The 16,750-nt window shown below is 43.8% G+C and overlaps 2 protein-coding genes across 4 annotated transcripts; one reads left to right on the top strand and one right to left on the bottom strand.

Moving 5' to 3' along the window:
• Positions 1-3,284: 3,284 nt before the first annotated feature.
• Positions 3,285-12,654, top strand: LOC141505336 (cilia- and flagella-associated protein 157-like). Of its 2 annotated transcripts, none has more exons than XM_074211103.1 (9): positions 3,285-3,509; positions 4,504-4,775; positions 7,731-7,884; positions 8,257-8,524; positions 9,426-9,556; positions 9,992-10,142; positions 11,529-11,710; positions 12,115-12,262; positions 12,393-12,654. In XM_074211103.1, exons 1-9 carry the CDS (start codon positions 3,367-3,369, stop codon positions 12,570-12,572), a joined length of 1,629 nt encoding a protein of 542 aa, XP_074067204.1. In that variant the 5' UTR covers positions 3,285-3,366; the 3' UTR covers positions 12,573-12,654. The 2 variants fall into 2 exon arrangements, with proteins under 2 accessions (XP_074067204.1, XP_074067205.1); XM_074211104.1 differs by lacking the exon at positions 3,285-3,509 and adding an exon at positions 3,562-4,184.
• Positions 10,310-16,690, bottom strand: PTRH1 (peptidyl-tRNA hydrolase 1 homolog). 2 transcript variants are annotated; one of them, XM_074211107.1, is made up of 6 exons: positions 16,549-16,690; positions 14,234-14,453; positions 13,913-14,012; positions 13,514-13,559; positions 12,779-13,015; positions 10,311-11,130 (listed from the first exon to the last, which is right to left on the bottom strand). In XM_074211107.1, exons 1-5 carry the CDS (start codon positions 16,642-16,644, stop codon positions 12,824-12,826), a joined length of 654 nt encoding a protein of 217 aa, XP_074067208.1. In that variant the 5' UTR covers positions 16,645-16,690; the 3' UTR covers positions 10,311-11,130; positions 12,779-12,823. The 2 variants fall into 2 exon arrangements, with proteins under 2 accessions (XP_074067207.1, XP_074067208.1); XM_074211106.1 differs by having other exon boundaries at positions 10,310-13,015; positions 16,549-16,689.
• Positions 16,691-16,750: the final 60 nt, after the last annotated feature.

The raw sequence follows: 16,750 nt of genomic DNA, 5'->3' as shown, positions 1-16,750 counted from the left end.
ACTTCATCTTTGTCTCAGTTTCCCTATCTGTATGAGAGAAGGAAATGATAAACCACTCTAGGATCTCAGTTGGAATAATCGAATAGCTGGAATATCACAAATGGAGCAGCAAAGAGTCAGACATAACTTCCACATTACTACATCTTCAAGGATCTTACAACTTACTGGGGAAGGGGGCATATAACATGTACATAAATGAGTAAATACAAAGTAATTTCAGGATAGGAAGATATTGGAAGTAAGGAATCAAGAAAGACCTAGTAAAAAAAGTGACACACAAACTGAGCCTTGAGAGGAGCTAGAGATTCCAAGAGGCAGCAGTGAGCAGGGAGGGAACAAGAAAGAACAAGGTTGGCTTGACCATGATGAAAACAATGTAAGAATAGCTTGGAAAGTCCTGGAACCAGTATGTGGAGGAATCTGAATTCTATCCTAGAAGTAATAGGAAGCTAGGAGTTTCTTGAACAAGGGAATGTGACCTATTTTAGGATTGCTGGTTTGGCAGCTATACAGAGCCTAGAGAGTGAGGATGAAAGCTCAGGAAGACCAGTTAGGAGGTTATTGCCAATAGTCAAGTAAGTAGTGATGGGGGCCCAATTCTTTAATCTTCATAACCACCTTAGGAGGTGGACAGAGATGATTATCCCTTTTGTAGTATATAATTATATATATAATATGTATATATATATATATATATGTTATGTATTATATATAAAATATATAAGCACTCAATAAACATTATTGAGACCCAGGAGTGCTCATATGACTTTGGTAAGCTGGTTTAGAACTCAGGGCTCCCAACTCTCGTGAGAGTTCAGTCATGAAAGGACCCTTCATGAGGACTTGGCATGGGAACTCCTATCTGTTGTCCCTCAAGAATTTCTGCACCCACATCTTTCTGTGCTCCTTTCCCAAACATCTTGGGTGCCATCTGAAGGTTGTTTTCTCCTTCCAAGCTCTTCCATCCTTATCAAAGTCATTCCTGACAACTTCACATAGTCCAGTCCTATGCAAGGCATTGTAAGGTAGAAGCGGAAAAGGTATCAAGTAGTTCTCCATCTGACTAGGAAGAATGAAGAGATGAAGGAATTGAAAGAATGAATTGAATGAATGAATGAACAATTAAGCACTATGGGGCAAGCACTCTGCTAAGTGCTGAGGATACAATGCAAGCATGACATGCCCAGCCTTCAATATGAGGGCATGGTTCCAAATTCCATCGAGGGTGGATTGGGTTGGGGTGAGGGTGACAGGGGAAGACAAAGTACGGGTGGTGAAGACAACCCACAAAGGAAGAAAAATAATAGCATTTATATAGCCAAAGCACATTTCATATACTCTCACAACAAACCTGTGAAATAGATGCTTCCCATTTCCTTTTAAGGCTGAGGAACATTGTGTCCAAAGGCCTCTAGAAACAATGCACAACAACAGAGCACCAGCCCTGAACTCAGGAGGAACTGAGTTCAAATCTGACCTCAGACACTTAATAGTTACCTAGCGGTGTGACCTTTGGCACATTTAACCCAATTTGCCTTAAATAAAAAAATTTTTAAAAGAAAACAATGTACAAGAAAAGATGGTTTGTGTCAGAGTTTTGTGGGACAGAGTTTAAAGGAACAATTGGCTATAAGAGTGAGAAGCATCATTTTGTGGAACACATCTGCACCAAGAAGACAAACTGCCATATTGTTTAGGGGGGGGTTAGTTTAATGAGAGAGGGAGAAACAGCTGGAATATTGCATTGTCCAGGAGTGAAATAACATAGGCTTAAAGTTTAGGGAAGGTGAGTGTGGAAATGAAGAAAATGGAATATATGCTAAGTAATGTATCTTTACTTTTCCAAGTTAATGGAAATAATAATGAAGTACAGGGTATGGGTATTGATGCAGTGGTGTTTTCTAATGTTAAGCTAGAAATAGTCCTAAAAGGTATAATTTGGAACCATCAATACTATTCCTCCTTCTACCCCCAATACAAGCTGAACTCCTTGCTAACTTTCTGGGTTCAAAGCAGGCTAGCAGGGAATCTCTAGAATAATCTCAGAAATAAAACAATTAAAATGCTAAACTTGAACTCCCATTTTTCCTCACAGGCTGGTTTTCCCCAATCCCCCAAACTTCCTAAACTCATAGATTACACAAAAGACTACTAATGATCATGTAATTTGTTAGCAGTTTTAAAAAGTGCTGAAAATAGGCATTAAAACAATGTATAGGGCAGCTAGGTGGCGCAGTGGGTAGAGCACCGGCTCTGAAATTAGGAGTACCTGAGTTCAAATACAGCCTCAGACACTTTATAATTACCTAGCTGTGTGGCCTTGGGCAAGCCACTTAACCCCATTGCCTTGCAAAAACTAAAAAAAAGTATAACAACAAAAAAAAAAAACAAACAAAAACCCCCCAACAATGTATAGCAAGCTGCAGTGACGATATCCCTGAAGATTTCTTTTCCTTTCCTCCAGCTTTGGAAGTGGTTGGCCAAGGTAAAGGAGGTCTGGAGTTTTTCAGTATAGCACCCTAGGAAGGAGAAAGCAGAAAGAAGCCAGGGACTGGACAGCAATAGCTGTTACTGACTAAAGATACTAGTTTAATCTAATCTGCCCCAATTTCAGCTCCAGTCTGCTTCTGTACAAAATCCTGTTCTCTCCCCCACATCTCTTCACCTTCACATCCTCTTCACCAAGAGATCCCAGGTTTCCCTTGGCTTTTCACTGTATTGTATCCCATTCATTGCAGAGCTATAGTAGACTGTGGCCTATTGTCCTCTTCTGTCTCAATACTGTTGTCCCAAAAATCTTGGGCAGAAGTATGTATCAGCACACATTCTAGATCCCCTAAATATGTGCTGTGGTCCTCTACCACTTCTATGGGAAGGTGTTCTGGTTGGGATTACAATATTCCCATTTATAGGAGAGGCAGCTATGGCCTAGTGGATGGAGATGTAGGAAGACCTGGGATCCAGTCCCACTTCTGACACAGACTGGTTGTATGGTCCTAGGCAAGTCATGTTAACTCATCAGGGAATTCTGAGCAGGGGCTGACCTGCCTTGGTAAATTTTCTCACAAGGAGTTCCCTTAAACCCATGAAATATTAAATCTGAGTTAAAAAAGAAAAGAAAGAGAAGAGAAATTTTTTGCAGTTCTTCCTTTACCACAATCTTGTGAGGTCAGGTAAGAAAGAATGATAAGTAAAGCCAAGTCCAAGCCCAGGGACTGATTTATGAGGAGCAGGGCTCCTTTAAGTCCACCTCCTTCCTCTCAGTCTGTTGCTATGTATGAGACTCCAGTCAGGTGGGGAGCAGCTTCCTTAGCAACAACCTGGCCTTTTAAAGGGGCAGTGGTGAACTTAGAGTTCCTAGCTGCCATGGGGCCCAAAAAAGGAGGTGGGGAGGCTGGGAAAAAGAAAGGCAAGAAGGGAGGTCCATCAGCTTCAGAAGAGGTCATCACAGAGGAAATTCGCAAGTGTTATCAAATCCAGATCCAGGACTTGGAGAAGAGGATCCTTCAGTCAGTGAGCTGGGAGGCCCAGACAACAGCCAGCCAGGGTTCCACACTCTGTTGGGGCAATGGGGGCAACTGACACTGAGGCCCTGGGAGGGAGGGGCTGGCTCTGATGGGAAGGACTCTGAATATGGAGTCAAGAGGCCTAGGCTTAATCCTAGCTCTGCCTCCAACCAACTTTATAACCTAGAGAAAGTTTTCACCTTCACCCATTCACCTTAGAGCCTCAGCTTCTCCAACTGTAAAACGGAAAAGGAAGGGGTTGGAATGTATGACACCTCTGGGCCCTGTCAGCTCTATAAGTCCGAAGAACAGACCAGCTCTGTGTACTAGGAAGCTGGAGTCCTAGGTGGATGGTCACTGTGCTTGGCTCCTGGAGGGCTCTTGGTCCTCCAAAGACCAAGTTGTTTAGCTCCTCCTTCTGAGCTCTTTCCTACCACCTAGCATCTCCATTTCCTCTGAAGAGGGAGACTGAGTAACTACAACTTTCTGAAAAACTCGATTATATTGAAATAATGGAGACTTGATATGTTAGCCCTCCAATGAGGGATTTGAATCGAACAAAGGATGGGACAATGCTTAACCCAAAGAATTAAATGGGATTCTCAAGTGTCATTCAAAGACCAAATGTTTTGAGAAAGGATGGACTTCTTGGTTCTTTCTTCAAATACCATTGCAAAAGTAATTTTGATATTTTGGTAAATCTGATTTAGATCAATTCTTTCCAAACTTGATCTAAAATATATATCTGAGGTACTTCTATCTAACTATATTATCTAACAGACAGTTTCTGTTTTGTAATAAATCATAACACATATTTTGAATGACCTTAAAGCAGGATTCAGAGAGCAGTTTCTCCCAGAGAAGTAGAAATAAGAGTGGTGGTTCCAGCCCATAGACTTTCTGTTTAATATCTCAAACTCCCTGCGCTTTTCTCAACCAGCTCTAGGTAGGTTATCTAATACAGCACCCCCTGAAATTTCTGATCTCACTATTACAGGTATCAAAAGAAATGGGATGAGATGGTGGTGAAGGATAAACTATTCCGGGATAAGTTTGAACGGTTGGCTCAAAATAAGAAGGAGATCGTCTCTTTCCTCCGAAGTTCACTCAAGCAACGAATGTATGAGATCACAGACCTCACTGAACAGCTTCAGGGGCTGCAGCTCTCCAAGGAAATGGAGAAAGATGCCTTTGAATCCCAGCTGGCCCAGGTTCGTCATGAGTTCCAGGAGACCAAAGACCAGCTCATCTTGGAGAATGTCTTGCTGGGTAAGGGAAGGGCCCAAATCAATCGGTACATCAACACATCTTTACTGAGCACCATCTGTGTGCCCAACCCTGGCTAGGCTACACTCTGGAGGAGAGAGGAGAAAGAAGAGACAGTGTCGGTGCCTATCTTTGGTGAGCTTATAGTCTAGGCGGGGAGATAAGATACAGCTGTAAGATAAGACTATACTATCTAGGCCAGGGGACTTGAAGTTGATTTAACAAACTGACCAGAACCTAGACATCCCAGAATATGACTTTCTTCCTCCTTCTTTCCTTCCTTGCTCCCTCTACTACAGCTGTTAAGACAGATGCAGAGTTCTTAAATTGGATAAAAGAAAAGTCACTTCCAGCTAGGAGGAATGAGACAGTTTCTTTTAGGAGGTGACATCTGACAGAGCCTTGAAAGAAGGTTAAGATGTCAACAAAAGGGAAATAGCATAGGGTGAAGCCAGATCAAAAGTGAATGAAGATGAAAAATTGGAACATAGGACATGTTCAGGTGCCAGCAACTGTCTACTCTGACCGGAATATATGAAGAGCGGTGGTGTGAATTAGGACTAGAAAAGTAGGATTTGGGGCCTTGAATGACATATTCTAGATTCAGGAGGCAGTGGGTAATCATTGAAGATCTTAGAATGAAGAAGTGTATGATAAGTTCAATAGGCATTCAAAAGAGGCAACCTTCTACTCAAAGCATTTCTGGAATCCTGTTTGGGAGTTGAGAACCAGTTTATGAGTCAGAAAATGAGTTTTAATGATTGGAGATTCACACCCTATTTGTGATCCAGCTCATTTGCCCACATTAATCACCAATCTCGGTTATGAATAACTTGAGTTGATTCCAGATATCATATCTGCCAACTAAGGAAGCTTGTTATATTCCCTTTCTGCTAAAAAGTCAAGAAAGCAAAGGCGGAATATAGTGTGCTAGTGTTCATCCTAATTGAAGAAGTGAAAGCCCAATTAGGATGTTTTTTCTACCAATTATAGATGCAGTCATTTCTGTAAAAAACTTGATGTTATATGAAGGTTTGTTTATAAGGGAAAGTAGTAGATGGAGCAATGGATTTTGGAGCCAAGAAGACAAATTCAAAATCAACCTCTGACACTTACTAGTTGTAACTTTAGTCTCTCGGATCCTTAGTTTCCTCATCTAGGACGTGGGGCTAATGGATTAGTTCCTTTCCCCCAGGATTGTTGTGAGGCTCAAATGAGATAATGTGTGCATTAGAAATTATTATTAGAGAGGAGTGAATTCTCTTCACATTTTCCCAGTCTTTTTCTCCTTATGCCCTCTGTCTTGATCAACTTCATCTTGTTTGTCTTTTTCTTTGTGTAGCTGACTCTTTGAAGACAGGGACTATGTTGATTTCTTTATTTTATCTATGTTTTCCAGGTCCTAAGATAAATACCTTTTTTTGTTGTTGTTTGTTTTACTTGAGGAGGTGGAGACAGACCCATCAAGGGGACAATCAGTCAAGGCACTAGAAATATAAACATAGCAATTAATCCTTGCCCTAAGAATTTCCAAGGGAAGACAATGTGTACATACATAATACAGAATATGTACAGAATAACCACAAAGTCATTTGGGGAGGAGGGTACTAGTCACTGGAATGGGGAAAGATGGCATTGAAAGTGAATGGACAAACTTCTTGTATGGAAACTCCCTGTCTACGACTCCTTTATAACTTAATGGCCTTATGGAGGTGCACACAGCTAAAATGCGTTCAGTAAGACTTGAGTTCAGAGATTCCCAGATTCAAGGCAAAACCTCTATCCACTATGCTGTGCTACCTCTCATCTTGCATATAGAAGGGACTTAATAGTTTATTGATTTGTTTGTCAAAAGGATGACAATATGCCACCACTGAGGTTATTTAAAAAGAATGGACCAGGGTGGCTAGGTGGCACAGTGGATAGAGCACCAGACCTGGTCTGGTGGATCTGAGTCAGGAGGATCTGAGTTCAAAGCCGACCTCATACACTTAATAATTATGTAGCTGTGTGACCTTGGGTGAGTCACTTAACCCCATTGCCTTGCAAAAATAAAAATAAAAAGAATGGACCACAGGGTTTGAAGGTCATTCCCAAAGAGAAGTTCCAAAAATGTCTTGAGCAATGACAGAATCATTAGAATCCATGCTCAGTCTCCTAAAGGAACAGCTTTGAAGAGGGGAATAGCACTCATTTGGATATCTAAATTATGGTCTCTTTGTTAAACAATCATTCTTACAATATTATAGTTGAACTTTACATAAATGCTCTGGATTTCTTACAAGGGAGACATCAGTTTTCAGTGGAACAAACAGAGATGACTGAATGGGAAGAGGTGGGACTGAAAGTGAGGCTTGAAAATGAGTAAAATTGAAATAAATTGAAGGTGGGAGAAAGGGTGTTTCATGAGAAGGATCTGCTTGAATAAGTGCCTAGAAAGGTTCTCCCATGGAGAGAACCATTGTTCCAAACAAGAAGGATGTAGGCAGGAAGCCTAGATTAGAGGAAAACACCTTGGACTTCAAGTCTTTGTACCTGATTTCAAATATTATCTCTGACACTTACTAGTTGCGTCCATGGATAATTCATTTGCATTCCCTATCCGTCAGTTTCCTCACAGGCAAAATGGGGATGATATTACTTAAATTTCCTACTCTACAAAATGGGCAGAGTACTTTGTAATGGGCTTCATAAATGTGAGTTATTAGTAAGAATGACCAGGGAGACCAGAGGATGCATATAGCAGAACTGTGGGAAATTAAACTTGGATTCATAAGAAATAGGTCACAAAGGTGCATGAGGGGAGGGGGAAAAGACAGGAGTTTGTTCCAGAGGTGAGGATCTTAGGAACATATGACTAGAGATAGACCATGACCACAACCCTCATACCCCTCAAGTCTGCTGAAGTCTTTTGGAGGTATTGGGAATCTGCTGACTCACTAGGACTTCTCTGGGCAGGGGGGAAGGTAGCTGCCCTGGATGAGTACCGGATCCAGAAGGAAGAACTTATGGCTAAATTTGCTTTGCTGGAAGAACAATTGAAGAAAGAACAGGATGAGTACAAGGACTGGATTTATTCCCTGGAGAGGAATCTTGTGTTAAACAAAGACAGGTCTGAGTTCCCCTATATGGGGTGGGGAAGGCAATGATGGAAGGGATCAAGGAATTTCCTGGGAGTCCTTAGGTCAGGTCCCTCAACTCAGAAGCAATTCTATCCAAGTAATCTATTACTACTTTTATTAGCTGTTTGGCATTGCACCCCTCTCTTAGCCTCAGTTTACTCCTCTGTAAAAGGAGGGGGTGGGGCTAAATCTCTAAACTTCTTCCAGCTCTGCTGATGTCCAGCTTAGTAAAGCACTGAGGCAATCATGATTAAGGATCCCAGATCAGGGAATGTGGTGTGGGAGAGGGAAGTATCAGAAACTACTTTCTGGGTAGATTGAGGACTTTTAACCCTAAGGACTCCTTCTCCAAAAAACCCTAGAATAAAAAAGGAAATAGTCCAACGAGTGAACAAGGCGGCAATGGAGTTTCGCAAGGTGTCCGGTTTTCAGATATCAGAGACAACCAGGAAGGTAATCAAAGAGAATATGACAGTGACCAGACAGCTGGCCAAAGTGTCCAACAAAAGCCAACAGCTGTACAATGAGAATGAAGAACTGAAACAGGTCACAGAGGAGATGAGCAAGCAGCTGACTATGCTGGAGAGCAACAAGAAGATGATGTCTAAAGACAGAATGAATCGACTCAAGGTAACAACTGGCCTAACAGGGGCTGCCCAGCTTTGGGGACTTGGGAGTCAGGGATCCTAATGCCTTTGCTTTTTCCAAGAGAGATGTCATATCCTGGGATCTGAATTCATCCCTTGTAGAACTGGAAAGATATGGGAAGGGTGGGTGCTGGGGGAGAGGAAACATTTTTGGGAAATAAACATTCTCCCTCTCGCCCCCTCCCCATTGCTTATTTATTCCTGAAAATGGGGGAGTGGGGGGCATGGAATTTCACATATTTTTCCTTTCATATTTCTAGGACTTTACAATTCAGAATGTATTAGGTTTGCTTGTTTTCTGTGTCCAGTCCTATGCAAAAGGGAGTGGGGAGCTGTCCAATAAAGACAGAGACATCAAGATGTGTGTGGACAGGGACAACTTAGAGACCCATTTTTTGTTAACTCCTGCCGCTTCTCTTATAATGGCTTCTCCTCCTTCTAGACCATTCTAGACAGAAGGCATGGAAAAATCAAAATATAAATGTAAGGAGAGGGAGGAAAGGCAAATCAAGACTTCATTACAGCAGGGAATCTACCTGGAGAAACACATAGGGCTTGATCAGGGTAGGAATGGAGTGACCTGCAGGTAACTATGGAGGAAGGATGGCAGCCTTTTCACTTTGGTCTGTATGCCACCTATGAAGTCCATCATCACATCTTCCTTCCCTCAGCCAACCTATGCAGCTGGGTGGCACAGTGGATAGAGTTTGGGATTTGGAGTCAGGAAGACTCAAAGTTCCAATTCTACCTAAAATGTTTAACTAGTCTTGGGCAAGTCACTTAACCTCTGCCTTAGTTTCCTTATCTGTATGAAGATCTCTATATGTAAAGTACTTTATAAACTTACAGTACTATGGAGATGCTAACTATTCTTATCACCCTAGTTGATATGGTTTCTGGCTGAAAAGTGTGAGGAACAGCAGCAGAAAATGGAAGAAGCTGAAAAGATAAGGATTGTGTTGGCCCAGTTAGAGATGGCTTTCCAGCAAATACAGCAGGACAACCACAATCTGAGGTAGGACATCTTCATCGACTTCATTCGGAGAGTTAAGCACTTAGTGTCTGAAGCCAGATTTCCAGCTCTGTCCATCCAGGGTACTGCCCAAGTAGGGATTTTGCAAATGACCATGGAAGGCTATAACATGTCCTAATAAACTGTTACCAAGGACCTGTGGTTCTAGTCCTGGCTCTGTAATGTCACCTTCCTGGTCCTCACTTTCTGCATCTGTAAATTGAGATGATACCTGGGAACAGGTGTCTTGAGGCTCCTCTCCTGTCAAAGATCAGAGATTTTAAAAAGAAAAAGATGATCTGATTCTCAGAGGAGCAATTCAAGCAATTCTAGGATAATACAGTCCTGTTTTAGGCCTCTCTCCTTTTCATCTGGACTGGGTGGGATTAGGGAAAGAAGACAAGCAGACCCTATGGTCTCCCAACTGACCCTTGCCAGGAAAGATATGGAGGAGTTAAAGATGAAGCTCAGGAACAACCAGGAAGAAGCAAAGAAAATGACAGAGGAGCTGGAAAATGAGCTGAAGCGGAAGCACACTGTAGAAGAGGTGCTGCTCCAAGCCAGGTTCCTGCTCCGGGATCTGCTGACGGTGAGGCTTCCCTGCACCCTGACCACAAGCTAATGGCCATGAGGGGTGGTCTTCTATTGAGAACAAATGATAAGATCATGCTTCCTGTCTTTTGGCAGAAAGATGAGAGATTAATAATGTCAAACTGAAATAGAGGTTCCCCACTGGCCTCATAGCAAAAAACCACAAATTGACATTATTTATATTGTACAGTATGTTTATTTTATTAAATATTTCCCAGTTACATTAATTCATTGAACCAGTTTGACAATTCTATAATGTGGGGGCAGGATGAGGTTGACAAGAGATGTTTTGCTTGATTGTAAGAGATGGCTTCTATTTAGAGGAGGGGAGGGTGTTAATCACACACACACACACACACACACACACACAGATTATTAATGGAACTTTTAGTTTTTTTTGTTGTTGTTTTTTGCAAGGCAATGGAGTTGAGTGGCTTGCCCAAGGCCACACGGCTAGGTAATTATTAAGTGTCTGAGGTCGGATTTGAACTCAGGTACTCCTGACTCCAAGGCCAGTGCTCTATCCACTGCACCACCTAGTCGCCCCTTAATGGAACTTTTAAAAATGTACAGAGAGCAGAAGGAAAATTCAGAAGGGAACTTCAGACAATTAAGGCAGAATTAGAACTTTGGAATCTGAAGAGGGAATTTAAAATTTTTTCCCATATTGGAGATATGTAGTTTCATATTCAGTTCTTTTTCTGTTCTCCCTATAGGGAAATGTTCAGATTCGTTGATATGTGGGCAAGTTCATAAAACAGTTTTTGGCAAAGCAATAAAATAGCTCCTAATACTCCAGCAGCTTCTGATTACAGATAGCCTAGTGGGGATAAATACAGTGCAGAGGCCCTGGGGCTACAGGTCACACACACACACACACACACACACACACACACACACACACACATATTCTTACATATACAAGGCCCCACTTTATGTTCATTTTCCATTCATTCCCAATAAACAGGGTACATTGATAGGATTCCCTGGAAGAAATGCAAAGTTTATGAGCTTCAGAGAAATGAAGAGACTGATGAGGGTTTGAGGCTGCCTATGCCTATACCTATTCTTCTCTGAATTGAGGAATTTTCACTTCACAGAAGGATTCACTACAAATTCTCTTTTAATATAGGACTCTAGTCTAGGAGTCAGGACCCTGGGACCTAGTCCCAACTTTGCTACTGTGATCTTAGACAAGTTGCTTTCTCTCAGGGTCTTAGTGTCTTCCTGCCTAGCCCCAGGGTAATGGAGGGGTCAATGTAAAAAAAGTACTTTGGGACCAAATTAAATGGGCTACATAACTGCAGGGTTTGATTAACCCAAACACACAATACGAGGGATCACTCTTTGATGATTTCTTGCATCCTTGACTTGCTTCTCCCAGATGCAACCTAAGCACACTGAAGATGGCCAGTTTGATGAGCTTTTCCAGTTGGAGCAGGAGGAAATACTGAAACAGCTGATGTCCATGCTGAGCCATGCTGTGGTTTTGGGGCCACATATGGCTCAGTTAATCAGAGTCCAGCAAAAAGTTTCCCGCCCCTCTGTAAGGACACCGCAGGAAAAGTGAGCAGTGATTAATTGTATTATTATTATTAATAATTCATATTCATATTATGCAATGAGGTTCATCCAAGTGCTTAAACAAAATTTAGAGGAGGATAGAGTAATTGTTATTATCCCTATTTTACAGAAGAGAAAAGGTTGACTTACTTATGGTCACACATCTAGCAAGTGTTTAAGACAGGATTTGAACCCAGATTGTCTCTTATCTCCTGTGTTATTACCACTGCAGACTGACCAGCCTATTCTATAAAGAGATCACTTGAGGATGGAGTGGTGCTGGGAAATTTTCATGGGAGAGGGATGTTTTTAAATGATGTCAAAGGGTGGGTGGGGGCAGGGGCTATCATCATTGCAGGACTTGTTCCTTTGCTGGACTTCTTGGCTCTGACCTGTTACCATTTCAGATCTAAGGACCTCAAGCCCCTCCATCTGACCAACTGCATGCCATACAGACTGTCGAGCCTGAATGCAATGTTCCAACCAGCCCACATGCCCTTCAATCCAAAAGACATACAATTATTATCCCAAACCACTCGTCTCAGAAATTTCAAGGTATCTATTGCCCCAAGGTGCCAAAAGGGGGAAGCATGAGAGAAGAAAATGATAGAACCTGGGAAGAGCAAGGGAGGAGGGAAGGAGGAGGCAGTTCTAAGAACAGTTTTCCTGAATTTTGTTTCTTCAGGTTTCCTTTCCATATAACTTTAATAGATTCACACTGCCTGCTATTACCATGAAGAAGAGTCAACTCTCTGTCTCCTCTGTGTCCTCAAACCTTGTGGAGGAGGAAACAGAGGAAGAAAAGCAAGCGTCATTCTTGGAAGACAAATCTTTATTCCCCATGCAGGGACAGGAGAGTAATTAAATGTCCCATAAATTGGTGATTGCACAGGTGTGGGGAGGTCCTATGTGGAAGAGTGGGGAGAGTAAAGTACTGTGAACCTAAAGCCTTCTTTCCTCATTGTACTATACCTCAAGCCTAGACTAGGGCTCTTCCTAGTGGGGCTGGAATACCAAGGCTGTGCCCTGTGCCCTACTCCAGTAAGGCAAAGAGAGGCTGCCTATCAATACCTTCATGAGTTGTGCTCTGGCCAATTGTGGTGGGTATATATCATGTCAGGAGGGGCTTGTGCATGTGGTCCCTGCCAGGCTCCGATGGCGGATGTGGCTGAGAAGCAGTTCTGTTGCCTGCTCCAGAAGCTGGGGCAGTTGTTCCTGTTCAGCTGCTGTGAACCTGTCCAACACATACCGCTCCACGGCACCTGAGTGGGAAGGTCGTCCAATGCCTATTCGAAGCCGGGACATGACCTGTGGATTGGAGGTGTGAGTGGTAAAGCGCTGGCAGCTGTCTATCCAGAAGAGACACCCTCTCATCTGGAGCAGAAGGCACTGCTTATTATGGCCTCCTGCCTAATGCCCAGCTCTCTACCTTGCAGCCCTACTCAGGTACCACTGCAAAGCTATGCCAGGAAACCCCCCAAGGCAGCACGAAGGATGGGACACAGATGAGATGGAAGAAATGTTGTTTTAGGGATGAAGCAAACAGAAGAGTGTTCCTTTGATAGGAGTGGGGAATAACACTAGAATGCCAGGCTACTACTCTCTTCCCCTCCAGAGTCTCATGTGGCCAATCCTGGTGAATTGGGCAGAGGGACAGAAGGGAACAAAGCACAAATACATGCTTAGGACAGTAAGGTCAGAACAAAGGCTGTCACCAGGACCCTTCAAAACCTCATTTCAGCAGTAAGGTCTCACAGCATGGGGGTTTGTTGAGGCACACACTGAGGCAGGGGAGGGAAGACTTACATTTGAGTTGAGACAGCTGATGCAGGATCGCACCCCGTTGTGACCTCTTTCAAGACAAAAACCAGAAAGATCAAGTGTAAGATATTCATTAGAGGTTTTCCTAGAAATCCCAAAAGGACAGGGACAAGGAAGAGACAGAATGGGAAGATGAGGAGACTCATCCGCAGCATAGCTTCTTCCATGACATTATAAAGGGGTTTGTGCATGTGGTCCCTGCCAGGCTCCAATGACCAGGCTCATGCTTTCTCTTCTCAACATCTCCAAGAGGGTAATTAGGCAGTAATGAACATAGTTAATTTACAGATGGGAAAATTGAGGTTAACTTAAGGTCTTCCTTGGCCCCAAAGTGGGAATCTTTTGGGGATGGCAAGGGTCTCCTGAGGACCCTGGCTCCCTCACCTTGCACTGCCTCCCATCTTCATGGCTACCTTCCCCAGGGGCTTGTCCAGCTCATCATGCACCAAGTAGATATCTTCAACTGTCAGCTGATATATCTTGGCTTTCCAGAGAAATGAGGAAGATGGATGAGGAAGAGTGCAGAGATCCAGGATTCATATTCTCCCCCTCCCCACCAAGCTAAAACAATCGAGCACTCTCATTAACCTCTGCCATGAAGTTATTTCTAGGGAGAAAACCAGCATCTAGTGAATGTTTAGTGCCAGCAATCCCTCCTCCCCCAAGAGAGGGCAGGGAAGGCCCTGAAAATCTCTGATCTCTCACCAGCTTGGGCCACACTGTGCCCATTGACATTCATGAGCTGGCGGGGCTTGAGAAGTACCAGTTCATCCTCTCCAAAGTAGGCGATGACCACATCTGCACAGCACTGATGCTGCCTCTTCCACTGGTCAGCTACATTCAGATGCCTGGCCAGCTGGTTCAGCACAGCCATGCCCACACTGTGTCTTGTGCCCTGCAACCCATAGTTGCCCAGGCCAGCCACCTGTGGGTCAGAGAAGAACTGGGCTGCCCTCTATTTCCCCCTGACCCACCCACTTTCTCATACAGTTGGGCTTCCTCCCACTCTATTGAAATTGTTCTAAGGAAACCACTGATCACCAAATCCAAAGGCTTTTCCTCCCCCCAGGCTTATTCTCCTGGATCTCTCCCTGTTCCTTCAGAGACTGCTGCTGGTGCTAAAATTCCTATTGATTTTGTCTAATATTTATGCCCCTTCTCTGACACTGTGACTTTATCCCCTCTTTCCTGTGCTACTGAAGTTGACTTGCTTTATTTACTCCCATACAGCCTTCATTCAGCTGTCTAATCTTCCTAAAGAACATATCTGGGGCAGCTAGGTGGCGCAGTGGGGGGTGGCTAAGTGGCACAGTGGATAAAGCACCGGCCCTGGAGTCAGGAGTACCTGGGTTCAAATCCGGTCTCAGACACTTGATAATTACCTAGCTGTGTGGCTTTAGGCAAGCCACTTAACCCCATTTGCCTTGCAAAAACCTAAAAAAAAAAACCCATATCTGACCATGCCATCTCCCTATTCAATAAACTACAGTGACTCACTCACCTCTAGTATTGAATATAAAAATCCCTTATTTGGCATTCAAAGTGCTATAACACCTGGCCTCTTCCTACTTTCTAGTCTTCTCTCCTGCCTGCTTGAGATATCACAATGTCCTGACAATGACCCTTGGATCTCACAAAACAGTGTTACTCTTTAATAATATTAGGTATTATAGCTATAATAGGCACTATTGCATGAGATATCAGCTGGTATCCAGTCTTAACTATTCCCCCTCTTCTTCCCAGAAAGTTTATGTTCTTCCTATGTCCCTAATATGAACATTTCCAAAGTGGGGGACCCTCTGATCACAATTTCCTCTAGTGACAACTACCTCTATGCCAATAATTCCCAAATCTGAAACTTCAGTCCTGACCTCTCAACTTCTCTTCCAGCACATCTCCATCTGGATGAACCAACAGCACTTCAAATCCAACATCTTCATTCTTTTCCCCAAAACTACCTCTGACTTCACTTGATGGCACTGGTAGCCTTGCTTAGCCCACTGATCTTAACACTTGGGCTTCTCTTTGACTCTGACCTCCTCTAATAGGTAAAGAGGCTCTATAGAAACTTCTCCAAATGTATTTCTGGAAGTTCCCCCTTCCCCCTTTTCCTATAGGTGGTATTATAGTATAGCACACTCTTATCACCACCTGCCTGGACTATCTCAGCAGATTCTGATCCGTCTTCCCTGCTACAATGCATCCTAGTAAATATGGCCCAACTCTCATCTAGAGATTTGTTCTGATCAATTTTCTGCTCAAAAGTTTTTTAATACTTTATTAATTGATGAATAATATTTAGACCCTTAAATGCCTAGTATTTAAGAACCTTCCTAACCTCTCCCTTTTCTGGCCTCATGTCATTTTTTTCTCCCCTCTTTCACATCCACTTAAAAAAAACACTCTGCCTCTCATGCCTCTATGTTTTTGTTCAACCTCATTTCTGAAATGAGGGACTCTCCTTTTTGAACTTAAATGAAAACTTCTTGAAGCTGACAATAACTCTCAAATCTCAAAGCACTGCTTATTCTTTAATAATACATATTAGCTATTATAGCTATAATATTATTACATGAGAAACGAAGCTGCGAATCCATTTCTTTAGAGTTCCTTAAAACGTTTGCTGTCATGGACCCCTGTGATGAGGCTGAGGGCCTTCTCATAATTTTTTAAAAACCATTATTTGAAATAAATGCCAACTTCTTTTACAGATTTGTGAAATGTAAGCCTTTCCCCTTCCAAAGCCCGGATCCTCTGGAAGCCAGGATCATGCCTCGGCTAAACTTCGCGGCTCCCCGGCAGACCCTCGTTTCACAAATCCGAGCCTACAGCCGGCTCCCGCCATCTCCCGCCGCCCACCCCCGGGGGGCGTCAGAGGAGCGGCACGCGAGGCCGGGCTCCGCCGCGGCCCACCCGAGAGCCTTAGCCAGGTCGGCGCCCCGCCCGGGTCTGTCTCCCCGGCCTCCGGGTGACGCTCCCGTAGCCCCCCTCCTGTCATGCCTGCGGCCCCCCGCACTCACCAGCCACCTCTTCCCGTGAGGCCGCGGCTCGGGGCCAGAGCGGCTCATGCCCCGGCTCAGCCCGGCCCCCAGGAGCCCGAGCGCCGCGCGAGTCATGTCCTCCTCCTCCTCCACCGCGGGCCCCACTCACCCCGAGGGCTCCGCCCCTCCGCGTCAGCGCGGCGCGCAACCAATCACGGCTCGGGCCCTCCGGGAGGGGGCC

The sequence above is a fragment of the Macrotis lagotis genome, chromosome 1, assembly GCF_037893015.1.
Source record: "Macrotis lagotis isolate mMagLag1 chromosome 1, bilby.v1.9.chrom.fasta, whole genome shotgun sequence".
NCBI classification, from domain to species: Eukaryota; Metazoa; Chordata; class Mammalia; order Peramelemorphia; family Peramelidae; genus Macrotis; species Macrotis lagotis.
This window is presented reverse-complemented; position numbering and strand designations above follow the sequence as displayed.

What these genes read in the sequence shown, in the direction of transcription:
- PTRH1 (XM_074211107.1), bottom strand. Translation starts at nt 16,644, where the DNA reads ATGACTCGCGCGGCGCTCGGGCTCCTGGGGGCCGGGCTGAGCCGGGGC. An exon ending in CTCACGGGAAGAGGTGGCTG is followed by an intron (nt 14,454 to 16,548) that starts GTGAGTGCGGGG and finishes TCTGACCCACAG; the next exon opens with GTGGCTGGCCTGGGCAACTA. An exon ending in GCACAGTGTGGCCCAAGCTG is followed by an intron (nt 14,013 to 14,233) that starts GTGAGAGATCAG and finishes TTCTCTGGAAAG; the next exon opens with CCAAGATATATCAGCTGACA.
- LOC141505336 (XM_074211103.1), top strand. Translation starts at nt 3,367, where the DNA reads ATGGGGCCCAAAAAAGGAGGTGGGGAGGCTGGGAAAAAGAAAGGCAAG. An exon ending in CTTGGAGAATGTCTTGCTGG is followed by an intron (nt 4,776 to 7,730) that starts GTAAGGGAAGGG and finishes TTCTCTGGGCAG; the next exon opens with GGGGGAAGGTAGCTGCCCTG. An exon ending in CTCGTCTCAGAAATTTCAAG is followed by an intron (nt 12,263 to 12,392) that starts GTATCTATTGCC and finishes TTGTTTCTTCAG; the next exon opens with GTTTCCTTTCCATATAACTT.